The 19,165-nt window shown below is 33.5% G+C and overlaps 2 protein-coding genes and 1 long non-coding RNA gene across 4 annotated transcripts; 1 reads left to right on the top strand and 2 right to left on the bottom strand.

Moving 5' to 3' along the window:
• Positions 1-4,983: 4,983 nt before the first annotated feature.
• Positions 4,984-7,633, bottom strand: LOC148627212 (von Hippel-Lindau disease tumor suppressor-like). The gene is made up of 2 exons (XM_088569672.1): positions 7,144-7,633; positions 4,984-5,198 (listed from the first exon to the last, which is right to left on the bottom strand). The coding sequence occupies exons 1-2, from the start codon at positions 7,451-7,453 to the stop codon at positions 5,032-5,034; spliced, it is 477 nt and encodes a 158-aa protein (XP_088425798.1). The 5' UTR covers positions 7,454-7,633; the 3' UTR covers positions 4,984-5,031.
• A 1,393-nt stretch (positions 7,634-9,026) lies between these two features.
• LOC148627211 (uncharacterized) lies at positions 9,027-14,355 on the top strand. 2 transcript variants are annotated; one of them, XR_015919977.1, is made up of 3 exons: positions 9,027-9,122; positions 9,514-9,562; positions 13,952-14,355. It is a non-coding gene; the product is annotated as an uncharacterized LOC148627211 (long non-coding RNA). The 2 variants fall into 2 exon arrangements; XR_015919978.1 differs by lacking the exon at positions 9,514-9,562.
• Positions 10,244-17,728, bottom strand: LOC148627210 (achacin-like). The gene is made up of 7 exons (XM_088569649.1): positions 17,634-17,728; positions 16,155-16,346; positions 15,069-15,261; positions 14,837-14,944; positions 13,935-14,159; positions 11,936-12,050; positions 10,244-11,312 (listed from the first exon to the last, which is right to left on the bottom strand). Exons 1-7 carry the CDS (start codon positions 17,722-17,724, stop codon positions 10,620-10,622), a joined length of 1,617 nt encoding a protein of 538 aa, XP_088425775.1. The 5' UTR covers positions 17,725-17,728; the 3' UTR covers positions 10,244-10,619.
• Between the last annotated feature and the right edge of the window lie 1,437 nt (positions 17,729-19,165).

The following is a 19,165-nucleotide window of genomic DNA, read 5'->3' as shown; positions in this document are numbered from 1 at the left end:
TTCGTAAAAATAAAACATCATGATCATTTAGCAAAAATCGTTTTTGATCTTTTCCATTCACTAAGAGTATTGTAAGAAAGCAAACAAATGTAACAACTTAATAAACAGAGGCAGTCATATTCTGATCTCTTTCACGTTAGCTAAAAGTATACTACTATATATGCTTGAAATGTTTCGGAGCCTATTATCTGGTACTAAAATTGATTACCTATTATGAAAAGGTGAACTTTCGTGTTCTAATTGTGAAGAAGTAGGATTATTTGTAAGATAATACTTGGTTATTATTGAAAGAAGTTTCAAACAAGGGAGAATACGTAGACGAAACAAAGCCGGGGGCATCAACAAAGACAACAGACACGAAACAAATTAACTAAACCGAAAGCGAGAACGAATCTCGTTAATTGTTCCTCGTCTGCTAAAAATCGGAGTTTTTTTTATTTTCAATAATTTTATTTGTGGAAGCTCCCACTAGATCACGTTAAACATATAAAAATCGGTATTATGAAGTTTTAAATGCATGGATTTTGAGATAAAACAGTAAATTTTTTGAAGATTTCCAACTACAACAATAGAAAATAATACGAAACATTGTAGTGTGGAAGAGTAATCAAGGGAACTAAGATTCTAGCGGAAATCCAAAGAATGTAATCCAGGGACAAAGAACAGACATTGAAAACAGACACACACAACAAAGAACATAAAATAACCAAAATAATACACACACACAGTAACAAAACTAAATGAGCAAGTCGGATTCAGTAGAATCTGGGAGCAAAAACTATACGAATATGAATATTTGAAAAGGCGACAATCTTAAAAGCCGCACAAAAAATATTTATCTCTTTTTCAATTGTTTCTTGAATAATTGCTCAGTTAAACTAGTAGGCGAAAAACAACACCATTAAATGTAACTTATTCTGTTTAAAACAAGAGGCTCCAAGGAGCCTGAATCGCTCACCTGGTTGAATTTTGCTTTTCAAAGGCAATAAGTTTAACAAAAAGTTGTCCATGAACGTTCACTTAAAAAGACACTGGTAGGACTTATCATAAAGATCATTTCAGTAATTGAAAGTTTCTTTCTATCGATCATAGTTTTCAAGATATTGGCTGAAAACTGGAAAAAAGCAGACATTTTTCTCCTTTTCAAGGGCAATAAATTTTAGAGGAGTCGTCTGACAACTTTTATCCCTAAAGATTTTTGTAGGCCTTATAATCAGGATCATTTCAACTATTAAAAAAAATAAGTTAAACCTAACGATTTTGGAGATATATGCGAAAAACTACTGTCTGACCCCTATGCTCTATCTTTAGTAACGGCAGGCTGAGCCATGTTATTCGATGGATCTAAAATCCCCACATCATTTCTATGCAGGATACCGCAAGGAACATTCATACCAAGTTTGGTTCCAATTGGTCAAATAGTGTCAGAGGAGAAGATTTTGAAAGAAATATAACATTAATCAATGTACTAAAGTACTGAGTCAATGAAGCCTTCATATTTTTCTCTGTTTCTTACTGTACAGTCACATTTCTGATGATAAAAAAGGATTATAATATTTTAAACTAGGGGAGGTAATATCTTTACAATTCTTCCTTTTAGAAGAAATTTTCTTTTCAAAGACCGTTTATTAGCTGAGCAGCCATGGCTTCCTCACTTGACAAGAAGAACAGGGATAATGACTCACAACCTTTTCTTACTTTTCACACACACAGATTTGACGATACACATGTAAAAATATACATGTTAATTCACTCTTCCATGTTTTTTTTTTTTTGCTTTTTTATAATACTTCACTACATAGCATCTACTTTTACTTATCATAGAATTGAAGCAAACTTCTATACAGCTCCAAGTTCTCCCTTAGTCATACATGGACAGAGACTCTTTAGTTAAACCACTGTCGAGTCCTGTCTTCCTGTGTCAAAGCATGTAAATTTGCCATTTTTGGTGTCTAATTACTTTCAAAATGAATTATAACCATACAATCAGACCAAAGCATCAACATAGTAGTTCACCCAAAACAAAGGTTCTTTCACCTCTACTAAACAGAGTTACTAACAGAGTCATAAAATGGAGCAGTCCTGAGAGACGCAGAAAGGGTATTCAAGGCTGTGATAGAAACAATCTGTATTTTCATGTCATTCAAACAACTTGTATCTTTCAGTACTAATGGACCCCGTGTATTTATTTAATGGCTAAATCAGATAACTAGCAAGTCCCATTCCTATTAAATGCAATGTTGTCAAAATATTCTAAATTAACCGAAACTGAAAACTTTCGGTAAATAACATTTTTACTATCTATTCTAAACTTAGACAAAAACAAGTACGTTACACAGTTTTCAACATGTGTTGTTAATTGTAAATATGTGTATATGTATTAAGATGACAAGCAATGATATGAATACATCAATTGAAACTAGGTTTTTGTACTGTTTACAAGTAACACATTGTAAACAAGTCTTATCTTTAAAAAAAAAGATAGCCAACGCAGTAAAATTTGTTCTTTTTACTTATAATTTACTACATTTCATTCTGGAAATAACTGCGTCGGAAAAAGAATACATGTTACAAGTATTTGTTGGTACATACAATATATGTATAGCATGCAATACCTATACTTTAGCTGTTGTTGCATAAATTAATACAGAAGATTTGACATGATGCTCGTCTGTTGAGATGCATGAGGGGTGACGCGAAAGTACTGTACTAACGGGTTGACTGACAGAAAAAAAGGATTCATTTTCCCTTCAATCTTAAAATATATAAAAGTTTGTCTCTCAAATACTATTTTCAGCTATTTTAAGTCCACATCTAAAATTGTCAGTCAAATTAAAGAATATATTTAGATTTGTCATGATGCTCAACTGGAGAAATCCAAGATGGCGAGATGACTCGATCGTACTAGCGGGGGCTACAAATACAGGAAAATTATCCATTCTTTCCCTCAAGATAATCAAAACTTGTTCGCAAATAGCATCTGTAATGAAAGAATTGTTGTCTTCATTAGGGAGTGCTTTCGTGCAATAACCCACCTTATTTAATCAAACTATTTCCCGTTTAGCGTCCCCTTCAGCTTCAGAAGCTTTTCTTCTAAGGTCACGTGAGATATTCATACGCATGAAATGACAGGGGACTGTAACAATTTTTTAAGTCATCACTAGAGAAGTTTTATGGTCGTCGTCATAAACTCTTGGATCGTTATGGTGTATCCATCTGCACCATGAAAACTGATTTATTCAACGGATCGTAGTTTTCCTTTACTCGTTTGTCTACCCCGGATTTGACTTCTTATGTCCGAGTTGCTCATTTCCTTTTGTTATTTTGTATGTATGATTTTAGTTACTTTATGTTCTTTGTTGTGTATGTCTGTTTTCCATGTTTGGTCTTTGTGCCTAGATCACATTCTTTTGATAACCGCTATAACCTTTGTTCCCTTGATTACTCTTTCACAACGTGATCAACAGTCCGAAGAAACAAGTCATTAAATAATGCGTAAATATTACACGGATTTCCAAAATAAAATGGAAGATACGAAATTTTCCTTGCATGCTGTTTGATTAACTATCAATTTCATGGTTATTTTTACTCCTTTCCATTTCACGTTTCACTCGTTTCCATTCACAATGGTATTGATCGCGGATGCATGTGAGTGCTACCGCAAATTATGATATTTAGCAAGATTTTCATGTGATGCCTAGGTCAATTTCAGCCACTGCCGTAGCTTCATAGACAAAAATGTCAAAAAGGGCAATAACTCTAACATGGCTTAATGGATTAAAACCAAAATTTGACCAATGGTAGATCTCATCATACTGAACTCTTTTACCCCGTGACGGAATTTGGCTAAACGTAACGGTTTTGGAGATACTTGTATATGCGAAAAAAAAAACAAACTGTCTGACCCCAATGTTCTATTTTTAGTAACGGCGGTCATGTTTTTCGACAGATCCAAAATCTCCATATCAGTTCTATGCAGAATACCCCAAGGAACATTCATACCAAGTTTGGTTCCAAATGGTCAAGTAGTGTCAGTGGAGATGAGTTTTGAAAAATTGTTAACGACTGACGACGACGACTACGGATGACGACGACGACGTACACCAAGTGATGGCAATAGCTCACATGGCCTTCGGCCGGGTGAGCTAAAACGGCAAAAACAAAGACAAACAAACAAAAACAATCAATAAAAAAAACCAAAAAAAAAACCAAAAAAACAAAACAAAACCATATAACAAACCCATATCGTGAGAGCGAATTTATAACAGAGTGATAATCTGTTCCTGTTACCTTCCATAGCCGTGATCAATAAGCAGACGTACGACTGGTATTTTTATTATTCAGCAATCACAATACAACATCAACGTACAAACAATAAGAAGAGAGAAATACTCCCTTTTTGAGGGCGAACCCTCTTGAACTTGAATCTCTTAAGTTCTCTTTTTAAAAAGTGCCTTCTTAGTCCTATTTTCTAAATTCTCTATCTCCCTATATATACTAACGATTATGTAAAACAACTATGAATAGGTCAAACCCCCTGTTCATGTCTTTGTTATGATTAATGTATTAAGTCATTATATATTAATAATACCCTCTTAATTGTATTTGAACCTGTACAACTACATGTACCCTCATGTACCCTTGTCATCTTAATGGTTGTTTGTGTATCTGTGTATGTCATATTTACAGGTAACACCTTTTTGATTTGTACAAGTATGTGGTTAATATTTGTTTTATTATCTGTTGTCCACATTGGAATTTCATTATGTATTGGGGGTTATTTTGTGCCTGTTCTCATGTTTTGTATAGTTGTTTTACCCCTTGTACATATTAATTCAATCTAAAGTTCACATGATAAAATATCAGTTATAAAGTCTCAAAATGTCGATACACTCTCCTCCCTTTCTCCAAGACTAACATTATTTAATCAAAAAGGTATAACCACTGTCGTATCACAAGTTTTGAGGTATATATAAAGTGCTCTATAGATAAGCCAATTTTTATTGGTTTAACCTTTTAAATACATTTTAGTCAAATAATACAAGGAAAGAATTTTTTAGGTTTATGTTTAAAAAATGGCACATCAGATTCCTTTTTTATTTCTTCCTTAAGGCACTCGGGAATTCGTAAATTGTCTATTTCTCCATCTGGAATGTACTTCTTAACTGTCTGTAAACATCTCTCTAACAAGGAATACACTGTAAAAGATAATACAATATTATATTGCGTACAGTAAATAACCAATAAGATAATGAGTGATATAGGTCTAGCAAGTGATCTTGGTAAGTTGCAAGTTAATAAGCCACTATTGTCATCATATATCGAGTTAAATGCTTCTTTCTAAAATGGCGAACGAAACCAATGGTGCTGTTCTACATAAAATTTTTATTTTCTTGATTGAAAACTTAAAGATCCTTTGGTAAATTTCCGCTTTTTTCAGCTCATTGAAGTGTTTGGGTACAGTGTTGGGATTTGTATTTGAGATTGATTGATTAAGTTTGTTATATTAAAAAAAAATTGAATTTAAATAATCAAATGTTAAATCTATCAAACTATCAATCACAAGTTAATTTAAAAATCGTCTGATTGACAAAATAGGACTTACTCCGGCAAAATGTCGTCTGAATATATCGGTACAATTAAAGCATGTGTTCATGACTTATGATACTGAATATGTGTTTTGTTTCTATTGATTGATTGATTGTAGGGGTTTAACGCCCGAGCAGCAATATTTCAGCTATATTCAGGCAATGGACATGAAATTGATGATAAAATGACCATGAAATGAAATGATGGTGAAATGAAAAAGGGATGGGACACAAGGGCAACAAGGTCGACAAATTTAGATTGCCACTAATAAAAGGGGGGATGGGTAGGGTCGGGCAGAGTCGGGCAATTTTGCCTCCTGTGGCGGAGCGCAAAAGTTCCTACTCCTATCGAATACCACAGCAGGGTTCTTTAACGTGCGATGAACGAGGCATCTTTCCCAACACGGGGCACCACTGTGGTTTGCGGTCAGGTTTTCCGTATTATATCCTGACAACCCCAGCATGTAAAACGCCAAGGGTACCCCATTCCACCACCTGGGGCACACAACCCAGTTGCTCTGTTGGCAGATCGCCTAACCCCCGGCTAGGTTTCTGAGCACTATTTAGTCGCCTTTTACGACAAGATTAGCGCTGCTGCAGGCCTATTCTTTTGACACCCGGACCTGCACGGGGCGTTTTGTTTCTAAAAATTATCGTCTAATATTATTCCGAAGAAGCAACTGACAGGGTCTCCCTATTATAATGGTCGAATATTAAAAACGAAACACACAAAAATATAAAACCCTTAAAACAAAACATAAACAAAACAAAACAAAACAATAAAATAAAATTAACTAACAAACAAACAAACAAACAAACAAAAAAGAACAAAAAAAGCTTAAACGGCAACATAAGAAACGACCGCAAAAATGTGCCAAAAGATTAATACATTATACTAGTTTTCAGTGAACTTAAAAGTCGTTATAGGAAAACTTAATGCCACTTTTGGTTTAATATTAAATTCAATTTTGCGCTACTGAAATAGTCGAAGCAGGCCATGATTACCCTTCCGGGGCACCCGATGTCACTCACGGTTTTTAATCTGTAAATCCGGAATTCTGAATTTCTGAATATGAATTCAAATTGCAAGTACTTTTGTTTTTTTCTGTGGTGCCTTGTTTTCCCTATCTTATGTATTTTAATGTTGTTCGCTACATTATATATGTCTCTCTCTTCACATTTAGGTGTTGTATTTGTGTTTTATTTCCGACGATATAAATAATCAATATATATTCTCTCAAAATAAATTCAACTTTCTATCTGTAGTATGACTTAGATACAAATACAATTATTTGGTTAGAACATTTGTCATTTTATCTAACTCGGTCAATCGTTCCGTTCGTTGAACAACAGAGATAAAGTATCACTGTTATATTTTCATTTTTAACATTTTATTTATAGTGAGAATATAAGTGCAGCCTGGAAACAAAACTTCCACATATTTTGTAGCTTTGCTAAAAGTATTATGTTTTTAATAGTTAACATAACCAAAAGTAGAAACGAATACCTATATAGAATGATGCATGGTTCAATAATATTATAGACCTTCTCTTACCTGGGATATCAATATACGCTCTTTCAACGCATATATCTTGTTTCGTATCCTGATTTGGAATTGTCGGGTTAAACACAAACGTTTGTCCTATTAGCAGTTTGTCTAGAGTGTCACTGTCATACGCGGACCATGCATGATTTTCAAAAGTTCTCCTCTCATGAACACAGCCGGGTGAAAATGTAACATACCAGTGTAATTTTCCGTCGTAGTCATGCCACACTAGAGCAACATTACGATTCGTCCTATTACAGAAAGCTACGAATAGAGGATTGTTAGATTTTAACGACTTGACTTTATGATATCCAGACATTAAAAAAATACAACCTTCAGAAAATCCAACTTTTCAAAAAGGTCACAACTGTCTTGTAAAGTCCAGTAACAACGTAATTAAAGGAAAACGCAGCTACATCCTATAAATCTTATAAAAATATATATAGTAAGGCTAACGTAAACTAAATGATTATCTGTCTGATACGACTAAACAAAAAGGGGTCGGTGAACTTAAAATATCAATGACCTATATTCTAACAGGTGAATGTTCGATGGTGTCATTGCAACACTGCAGTGTTGTATAATGATGTCTGTGTGTTGGAATTATTAACACGTTTAATATGAAATTAATAATGGTTCTTTATTTAATATTGGATTGCAATTAGGTAGAAATTTGCCATTTGTGTTAATATTCAGTGTTTATATTTTTGGCCATCGACCTTAAATTTGTTTATATAAACCTTTAAATAGGAAATCTTCTTAGTTGACCGAAAGGAATCATAAATACGGTTAAGAAGAAATGTTACCGGACACATAGTATATATTTGAACAGCAAGAGAACACTACGACTTAATTGTGTTGGAAAATTCTAGTTTCACCATTTCACTGGCTTCTGCTGGTTTATTGTTTTCTTTAAAACATTACACTAATCCGTTTCATAATCAAGTCAAGTCCAAAATAAATCTGGCAAAATAGATATTATTTGTACCACTGGAGCAGATGGTACCGCAATGGTCCTGACTTGGTACAGGCACATCAAACGAAATAATGGGTTAAATCTAGGTTTCACAGCGCGCTAAACTCCCTTTTTCCATTGCGGCGTGACTATTCCAGTGGTGTGTAAAAAGCATTCGCATGCTTTTGTCATAATCGGTAAATCAGCGGTCACATCAGCAGTGACAATATGGCTGGAATTAAATTTTACTTTCCAGAATGTCATGTTTTCCGAATCCACATAGTATTAAAACCATTTCAAGACAAATTAGCTCTGTCGATACATTATGGCTTATTGTATTGTCTACCGAAAGACAAAGCATTAAGAGTTGGTTGCCGACTTAAATCTGAAATGAAAGTGAAAAGTAAACCAAATTCAAAGTTTGTTGGAACGCAATATGGATTTTTCTATATTTATACAACAAAGTTAAAATCATATTCCGTTTAGCCATTATGTCTTTGCAAATTTTCTTCCCTGAAATATTAGATCTGGTTCTGCTTGCATGTCGTAGAAACATTTACTGGGGTATGAGCTCAACATGCAAAATGTTCGCCTTCAGAAATTCTCAATACAAAACTCTACAATCAATCATTACAAAAACTCAAAAATATCTTCTCAACTTAAATTTTTAAAATATATTTAAGGATTCATTTTCACTTGCTTAAACTATGATTGTTTTAGTCAACATTGTCTAACGTGTCAATCCATTGTTCAATTAAATGTAACTGACATGAAGAAACTTAATAGTTTCATATGTGAAATTCAATATATGCTACAAGTGAGTATACCATTCGATATTAACATGCAAAACATTCATTATAAGCAACAGCCTGTAATTTATATTTTAAGAGTTATATGAAACATCCTTGGTATTTTGATTTATGTTTTTGGTTTATGCTTTTGGTCTGGAATGTTTGGTACAAGACAGCAATAATGTGGCAGAAACTTGATGTTGTAGTATGTTTACAAGTTTAAATTTTACAGGCCGAAAATGGTAGGACTATTTTTATTTTATAGGTTAAAATGAATACACACGCACACAATTGCTAGGTTAAGTTTATTCTTTTTTTTTAAATACATAAACCAAAAACTAATTCATGTGGTAGGCACGGAAATTAATGTTTATAAGAGAGATCATTTACCAGCAGTGCATTAGCTTCCTAATTTTTTTTGCATTCCTTTTTATTCCTTGTGAAAAACCCGCGAAATCCGAAGTTTGAACTTTCAGTATATGTCCTTAATCATCAATACCCATGATGCTTAACCATGGCAACGAAACCAATTGAGCTTTCAACATCGCATTTCATTGGACAAAAGTGACAGCAACCGTGAAATTTAAGGCTCCATTAGTTTTCAACTAATGACTTAATGTTATTTATGAACAGATCAGGACATTCCAAACAGGAAAGACAGCTTTCAGAAATTATGTTTAAAGTATGTATCTTATTAACCTTTTTGATAAAAAAATAAAAACCATTGGGACCATCATCATTATTGATAATTGGCTTCCTGCTGTGATATTTTATCGATATTACAAAGAATCTCTAAGATAAAGGTACATTTTGAGAATATAAAGGAACGCTTCTAACGGGTCGACATTAATGTTTAAAACTTACTATAATCTAAAACCCGTTTGTTTTCATTGAAATGTTCTTATTGTCATTCCTTGTAAAATTAATTGTTCGTACCACCGACAAAAATGATGACGATGTTGTCTTCGTTTCCAATTATCACTCGATAGGAAAATTGTACCTGAATTAAGTAGACTGAAGTAAACTTATCACAGGCCTATTACAACTCTTATACCCACAACAACATTAGTCATCTTTTGTTTCAGTGTCTATTTGTGGCGGTTTTGCAGATCTTGACTGAGCACTCGTTGTATGTCCGATAATTTTATCCTTTTCAAATGGAGTTTGATAAATACACAAGAAATGTAACGATGAGTACATTAAAAGGTTCACAAAGTTTTTTTTTCTTCAAAATAAAATTGTTTTTGTATTATGTACTTTTTATCATCTGTTATCTTATAAATTAGACAAGTGTAATTTCAGGGATAGAATATCATATATATATGCTCCCTTTTATTCATCTACTTCTTTTGTACTAATATTTGGTTGAAATTACTCATGTTTCTACTCGTCATATAAACAAAATGTTTAAATAATAAGACAATCTGGGAACTCGTCAAGCAAAATATGGTCATTCTTTTGATACAACGCGCTATGTTTATTCTATGATGTACTGGTGCAGTTAAAATCGTAACAAAACCTTTTTAAAGATTTGTTACCATATATACAATATACATGAAAGGACTTTTACGAAGATAAACATTTTCTTTCAAGATCGTTGTCCCATTTTTATTATTTTAAACCTGTAATCTAAATCTTGAAAAACCAGAACAGAGACCACGTCAAAGGAATGTCGCCTTCGTACATCGGTGCATGCAACAGACTTTGTGTCTTAAGAATCATTTTTAAAAACGTTTCTTCTACTGTTTGTTCTTAGGATTAAGGTACGACATTGCAAGTTCAACAGCTTGTAAGGCACCCTCTGACCAAATTGACAATGCTCTTGAGTTGAAAGCATTAGAAACAATAAACACATCGTCTCGACTTGAAGGCTTAACCATGGTTTTTTCTACATCTTCCCAGATATAACCAGGATTCCAAAGTTGCACTGCACCACCGAAAGGGTAACTATCCCAAATAGCAACAGTTCCATTCGATGGCGGAGGTATTCGACGAGCAGATATTTTGTAAATTCTTGATAAATATTTGTGTGTTATGCTAATGATTTCTGGATTGAGTGGATTCACAATTGGCCGGTGTCCATTGGAATATTCTGTATTTCTCTGAGCAAGTTCTCTCCAAAGAGAAGTTGCTACATCTGAGTAACTTGCTAGCAGAACAGATGAACGTGGGCTAATCCTTGAGGTTCCAAATCCGTATGTCTGTTTGAGTAGTGTGTCAGAAATAGCATAGATATTATAAACCGGAGATTGTTCCCACCAAGGATAAGGATAACAAGAAAATATTTTGACAGCAGGAAAATCTCTAACAGAGTTGACTATCAAGTCTTTTATTTTTGGTTGATTTAGCACAGACCAATCTAAACGCTCCAAGGCTAATCTGTTGATTGCTAATACAACTTTTCTGGCACAGTATTTTTCTATAGACTTTTTCTGAAAATTTTGAGGAATTTGGCATCATTACTAAAATGTCAAGCAAGAATTATGTAAAATAACCGAAGTGTTATCAAGAAGTCATTTTGAAACTAATTTGAAAGTCTTAAGAGTATTAATGGAAGAGAAGTTTACCAAAGCCAACACTTCTTTTACTCTTTGTTTTTGTTTTTTTTAATTGAATTGTTTTTCAATGTGTTGGGAGGGCATAGAGCAAGAGGAATTCTGCAAAAACGAAAGAAATAGTGATGCATTCATGTTGTAAAAATACTTATGTTTATCATACGTGTTAACACAGACTACCACAATTAATGTTTAAAATAATGTTCTCTGGAGCGGCAGACTTAAAGTATTTAATTCTATCCTTCTGAAACTATGCATTCTTTGTTTTTTTTTTAAATTTTATTTCTTTTGGAAAATGTCCGCAATGGTTGGATTCTAGTCGATTTCTATAAATATGTATATGTTATAGCAAATATCCGTTCACTGTGTATATATCATATAATTCAATGTACTAAACATCCTACAAACCACATCTCATTTGTTATCGATAAAATATCACTATTTTTGTGTATTTCGGAACTAGAAAATTTTATTAAAATTATACGTGTCTTCAAACGTACCTCATCGATTTTGGTGAAACCGTCAGAAGATACGGTGGGTTCAAAATATAGATTGTAACCTCCGTTTCGTCGCCTTTTTATTGATCGGAGATGACGATTTCGTTTTATCTTGTGCCTAGAAAATATTGAATAGTATTACGATGTACTACATTAGCAAACCATATATAAATGTAATTAGGTAAGTAGTAGTAATAATAATTTTGATAACGAGCACAGCGATGCGATGGGAGCTCTACGGCTCTTACATGTATTATGTAAGTTTTCTTTAATGTTGCCCAATATAAAGTCATGTACCGGAAGTAACAAAAACAGACTGTCCTTAAGAAGGAAATTCAACGTTCCTAAAATCAAACAAATAAAAATGTATAGGTTAAGACTACGTTGCAGTAAAAATAATTTATTCTTTTCTGATAGTTTTCGAGTCTTTTCTAATCTTTTTTACTTATTAAAAGAAGTGAATATGATGTGTTTTTATATGTACGGGAAAAACATGGATGTACATGTATGTACGTGAACCCCCGCTGTTCCACTGTTACTGTTGTCAAAAACCTAACCTGCCTCGAAAAAAAACGCAACTCCGATTGTCTTAATTAAATCGATACATAGCTTTTCTAAGACAGGAAAAAAACCATTTTCTGTTTGGAATTTACAGCTGTCAGTTGCGTCTGAATTTTGTCAACGTCACATGATATGTGTTAAATATTCCCACAGTCGGTGGAGTTTTTTAATATGACCGGTATATGTACAAATTAATCTGACCCGCTAAAACTGAAAAAAATGTAAATAGAGATGCCCTTAAGGGTTAAAACTGTAAAGTATGGCGAAGTGCTCTTAAGCCATCGACAATTTTGGAAGCGAGGGAAAAAGGGATCTGAGATCTTTTTGGAGAAATAAAAACAATAAATGCACAAAATTTTGAAAAAAATTTTCCTTTTTTACTCATTCATTGAAAAAAAGAACATTTCCTCCATTATTTAACAAGGCATATTTTCAAATAAAAATATTGATTTCGCTTGCTGCAGAAATATAAATAAAAATATTGCACTTGCGAAAAGAAAAAAAATTCTCATCCGAAACGGCAGATAAGAGATAAGAACTTGGTTTAACTAATCATCAGAAACGCAACACTTTTACGACAAAAATGTAGTCAACAAAGAAAATTTTAATTGACAATGATCTCGTAATTATGGCCCGAACAAATTTAGACTAGAAACGTTAAGAAATTTAGTTGAAAAAAAATAAAATAAGGACTGTTTTAAATTTCTGACTAAGAAAATTTTGTATTGAAACAATTGAAGAGGCTGTCCATTGAAGATACAGGCTGTGAGTGGCACATGCTAAATTTTCATATATTAGTTGTCACGAACTCATGTTTTATAAGAAATGAGTCTAGGTTTGCAAATAACAAAAATGGTATTAAAGAGAGAAATTACATAGAATGCATTATAAACTTTAAACTAAAGGGAGATCCATCGATAAATTATGGAACTTTGAACATATATTCTGGGTCATCCACTTTTAATACAAAAAATTTACTGATGTTCTGACACCAGAATGAGTTTCAAATTCCATAGCTATGAAAAAAACTGGTGGAATAAATTTATTCTGTGCCACCTATATAAAAAGATCTGCCTGGTGTATATATTGCCGGTTTCTTAAAAAAATCTTTGTGTTTATTCAATTTTACATTTTCAACGAGTACACACTTATTCTGAAGTTGATTATTCTATTTCACGTTAATTTCAAGTGAACATCGATGTTTTCAAAGAGTAAGTTAGGGTAAGTACAAAATTCTCGATTTCATAATCACAAATCAGTTTGAAATACCAATCCTTAAATAAACTGGCAAAATTAGGCATAAAGTGGAAAAAATAAAATAAGCACTATGTTCCTGACTTGATACAGACAATTCAAGTGAAAAGGTGGGTTAAACCAGGTTTTATTGTAAGACAAACCATTGTTTAAAGGTTTGTTCAAGCTATGATTTACAGCTTATTACCTAATACTTGCTTGCAGGAATCTTTCTAACAGTTTGGAAGTCACAGAACTGAATCCGGAAGTGACAGTCAGGACCTCATTTGGTGATTTATTGGATGGTTTTGGTGATGTTATGTATCCAATGCTCGAACTTACTTCACTTACTAAAACTCGAGGAAAACTACGCGTTGCTCTTATATAATTAAGTGCCTCTTTACTAAGAGTCTTATGATAGACAGACATTACACTGAAAAAGATTTTGTATAAAATGGAGACAAGAAGTATTTATTCCGACGTTGTTTAAGCATTGCATTTCTTTGTTGTTGCAGTCTTGATGTTGCGAATTATTTTGTATAGTTAATGAACCATTCATGATCATACGTCAATTAAAATGATATGATATGTATAATATTGGCTTTCTATAAAGTAAGATGATTAACGTATTTTTGTTTGAATAGTTTTTAATATTTATTAAGTCAAAGACTATACATAAGAAACAACTACATTAGTCTGTATTCTCAATTAAACTTCAAAAAGCTGTGCATTTCATTTTTGTGCTTACAGCGAATCATTAAAACGTGTACCACGTACCATAAATGCTTTCCATACACATCGATATACATGTTATATGAAAACTGATTTGTTCAACGTGTCATAGTTTTCCTTTCCCCTTTCGTCTACCCCGACTTGACTTTTCTTAGCAACTCGGCGGGTGTTTCTAGAAAAGCAAAGGATTCTTACCCTACCGGTGCATCTGGTCCATGCTCCCAGGTTTTAGTGGAGTCCAAGTTGCTCATCTGCTTTTGTTGCTTTGTGTGTATGATTTTAGTTACTTTGTGTTCTTTGTTGTATATGTCTGTTTCCCACGGTTCCCTTGATTACTCTTTCCCTTTCTTTGCAAGTTAACGTAATAAACACAATTACCTTTGTTTGTATAATTCGACTCCATCTGCAGTTGTTTTTATGTAGTACTTCTTGTCGGCTTCTGGTAAGTTTACTTCATCAGCATCGGTTCCATTTTTATATGTTTCCCTATTGAAGACAATTTACGCATATTTCTGATAAGTTATCTGTTCTAAATTGTTCTTACAATGATATGAATTACTAAGACGCAAAGATAAATAATTAAACAAAATTCATACAGAGAGATTGTTACCATTTTAAGAGTGCCACATGTTTCCTCTCGTTAGGACCTAGATTATATGGAGTATCATGGCCGCCAAGACTATCGTATCTAAGGTGCTTCCCACGTAAGTACATCAATGTTTGTGAAGTAGTGCCTGAACCTTGTTCAAACCTTCGGACTGGTAGACGGAGCTTTTGCAATAAATCATGAAGGAGCGGGTGCTCTGTTAGATAAAACAATTAATCAAGAAGTTAGTTCGCATTATATGGTATTGTGTATTTCATGAATGTTTCACTTAATTGATATTTTTATAGCAGAGGACGCTTACCCTACCGGTGCACCTGGTCCATGCTCCCAGATTTTAGTGGAGTCCGAGTTGCTCATTTACTTTTGTTACTTTGTATGTATGATTTTAGTTACTTTATGTTCTTTGTTGTGTATTTTTTCCATGTCTGGTCTTTGTCCCTGGATTACATTCTTTTGATTTCCGCTATAACCTTGGTTCCCTTGATTACTTTAATATATACATAGATTTTCAGGTCGATTTCTGAATGAACATTAAACTTCCAAAGTAGTAAATGGAGTATAAGACTTTTCAGTTATTTATTGTATTGGGTATCTGTTTTTTTTCTTATGCAGATATTTTCTGTAATTCCCCTAAGTTACGTTTTTGCCAGATTTGGTAATTAACATATATACCGTGAAACCTGTCTTAACCAAACCCTGAGTGATCCGAAAAACCCTGTCTTAACCAAACCCTGAGTGATCCGAAAAACCCTGTCTTTACAAAACCCTACGTAATAAAAAACTTGTCTTAACCAAACTATGTGTGATCTAGAAAACCTGTCTAAACCAAACCCTGAGTGATAAAAAAGCTTGTCTTAACCAAACCCTGAGTGATGAAAAAGCTTGTATTAACCAAACCCTGAATGATAAAAAAGCTTGTCTTAACCAAACCGTGAGAGATCAGAAAAAAACCGTGTCTTAACTTGACATATATCAAAATGTACATTTCTAATATGTGTATTTATTATTTACCTAGTTGATAAGATTACAGAACAAAATTATTGTACTGTGTTTTTCTAATCAAAACATTTATATGAATTCAATACTTACCATTAGGAATAAATCTCATTGCCCCTAATTCGACGTTGATATCCGGTGCTTGTGGGAATTTTTGCGTATAAAACCTTCCGCCAACACGATCAGAGTACTCATATATCGTTATTTTCTTGCCGAGATTTCGAAGTTTCCATCCAGTATATGTTCCTGCAATACCTGCTCCTATAATGGCGATGTCGTCACATTCTAAAATATGAATTACCGAATCTCACTTTTGTAAACATCGTAACAGGTATCAATTTGACATTGACAAGTACAACAAGTATGACAATCCATCACATTCAACTAGTTAAATTTTCTGTCAAATTGGTAATATGTTGCCACAAAGTTAAAGTCATCGCTATACAAAATAGTTTTTACTCGTCATCATAAACTCTTGGTTCGTTAGAATGTACTGGTGCGCCATGAAAACCGATTTGTTCACCATGTCGTATTTTCTTTCGTCTATCCCCGGACGTGACATTTTCTGATCAACTCAGCAGGTTTTTGTTCTAGAGGACGCTTTCCTACTTGTGCACCTGATCCAGTTTTAAGTGGAGACTGGTGAGCTCATTCACTTTGGTGTTCCATGTACGTGTTACTTCAGTTATTCCATGTCATTTTTGCGTGGTTCTGTTCTTTATCCTTGGATTATATTCTTTTAGTTAATAATCGAATCTTTGTTCCCTTGATTAGTCGTTTTAAAAGGTATTTTTTAACGAATAAAATTTCTAAGAGACGGGGTTGCATATTAAACACTGAATGTCTATAGGTATGGAAAACATTCAATTCTGGTCAATAAGATTCAAGATTTCATGATCATACGTCAATTAAAATGATATGATATGTGTAATATTGGCTTTCTATACAGTAAGATGATTAACATATTTTTTTGAATAGTTTTTAATATTTATTAAGTCAAAGACTATACATAAGAAACAACTAAATTAGTCTGTATTCTCAATTAAACTTCAAAAAGCTGTGCATTTCGTATTTGTGTGTTTTCATCTACCCGTCAAGGATGATGGAAATGGAGAAAAAGATAAGGAGATAAACTGATCTCTTTTATTATGTCCTGCTCGAGACACACATGGTTTAATAAGCCATTTTTCATTTACTTAATTTTTAAATTATTCATCGTGTTCTGTGTGTTCGCCATTTCAAGAACTATATATGATTAATAATTTTATACCGCTTACAGCGAATCATTAAAACGTGTACCACGTACCATAAATGCTTTCCATACACATCGATATACATGTTGCTTTCCTACCTGTGCACCTGATCCAGTTTTAAGTGGAGACTGGTAAGCTCATTCAAGATTTCTAATTTTCCGTAATTTTCATAAGTTTCCTGAACTAATATTATCTAAGTGTAATGCATGATATCTTTATGTAAATTACCATTTAATCTGAATTTATTTAATTTGATATAAAATCAAGCGACTCACAAACGAATGTAGTTGGTATTATTGTTTTGTATAATTTCACAAACCTTGTTTTCTCCATCTATAGCTTCTCTTGTATGATCGGACAGTTATTGACGTCCATCCAAGTACCAGCAACACCAACAACAGTGACTTCATATTACTACCTAAAATAATATGTTTGCTGTGTTTCACATAAGAATCACAACTTCCCGTTTCTTTGTTTTTTTTTGCCTTTCGCTACCTTTGTATACTCTACATTGAGTGTGTTCATTTATCTTTTTATCATGAATATGATTTTGGGCTATGTCTATGATGGACGGTGTTTACGGTACACCGCCATGTTGCTATTTCGAAGTTTCATTCGGGGAGGAGAATGTGTGAGGCCTTCTTCTTGGGAATCTTAATACATTTCTACCCACCCTATTACCAAATGAATAAATGAATATAAAATAGTTTCCGTTGACGTATTAAAAGACAAAACAGCGCCTCCGCACTTGCACAATCCTCTACTTTCGTGTCGACAAATTTTGTCACTTCCGTCAGGTTAATGCGCTTTGTTATAAACTTATTTGGTTAATATCCATCACCGCATTAACAAAATGGTTGAGACTGTGTCGGCTCAGTATTTCTGTCACTTATTTTGTGATTATAATGCCGTTCATATCTTAGTTCACATATTACTGAACTTTGAACTGAATTAACAAAGGGATTACAAATTGCTGAATGGAGAAATCAGCCAGACAAAAAAATCTGTGATGTGCGTAACTGAATAAAAATTATATTTGATAGTCTTAACTTGTAAAAAAATAGAAATAAAACTGTCTGGATTACCTTGATTTTGAAATCTATATTAATTAATTAATTCAAGTCATTACACTTGTACAAGCAAGATAAGTGACTAGTATTGTCAATTACAATTCCAAGAATATATGTATTTTATATATAGAAAGGTCTTAAAAATTCCCAGCGATGTTAGAACTGTCAAATTTGCCATGAAAATTTTTGGTCGTTCCCTCCGCGGGACTCGAACTCGTACCGCTGTGACATCTAAGGCAACACCGCCTGCACAAAGTCCAGCACCCCACACCACTCGACCAGCTAGACTATATAAAAATATAACTTTCGCGGACCGGGTCATTCCTCCTCGTAGGATTAATCTAGGGACGTAACTTAGTATACGATGTACGGTAGTACGGGACAGCTCATCTAGGTATTGTTATGTGGGATAGAGGATCAAATTAACGATACATGTCACAACATATCAATTATACAAACATCTCAGAATGTGACGACTCTATTCGCTAAGCTGGCCCAGTGGTTCGCAAATTTGACAGTTGGGAATTTTTCAGACCCTTCTATGTTCACATTATCTTCCCTGTATCAATTTGATCCGATGAAACAGTGTAGAGCAGGTGCTGAAGGGATGTTGCCACAGATGAAAGGAAAGTTGAAAATGTGAATGAAATCACGTTTGTCAATAGTTTTCCCCTACCATTGATCTCTAAGTGTAGGTCAAGATATGAGGCTGACTTTGCAGTGTCTGTAGTATCCTTAATGTTATATAACTGATATGCCTATGCTAATGCCTTTTACAAAT

This window comes from Perna viridis, chromosome 1, assembly GCF_037379345.1.
Source record: "Perna viridis isolate PV_CMFRI_1.1 ecotype Kerala chromosome 1, ASM3737934v1, whole genome shotgun sequence".
Lineage (NCBI taxonomy): Eukaryota > Metazoa > Mollusca > Bivalvia > Mytilida > Mytilidae > Perna > Perna viridis.
This window is presented reverse-complemented; position numbering and strand designations above follow the sequence as displayed.

Coding starts and splice junctions, on each gene's coding strand:
- LOC148627212 (XM_088569672.1), bottom strand. CDS start 7,453: ATGTCTGGATATCATAAAGTCAAGTCGTTAAAATCTAACAATCCTCTA. Junction 5,199..7,143: donor AGCGTATATTGATATCCCAG/GTAAGAGAAGGT, acceptor TATCTTTTACAG/TGTATTCCTTGTTAGAGAGA.
- LOC148627210 (XM_088569649.1), bottom strand. CDS start 17,724: ATGAAGTCACTGTTGTTGGTGTTGCTGGTACTTGGATGGACGTCAATA. Junction 14,945..15,068: donor CATGTGGCACTCTTAAAATG/GTAACAATCTCT, acceptor TGTCTTCAATAG/GGAAACATATAAAAATGGAA. Junction 12,051..13,934: donor TTCCTGCAAGCAAGTATTAG/GTAATAAGCTGT, acceptor AATATTTTCTAG/GCACAAGATAAAACGAAATC.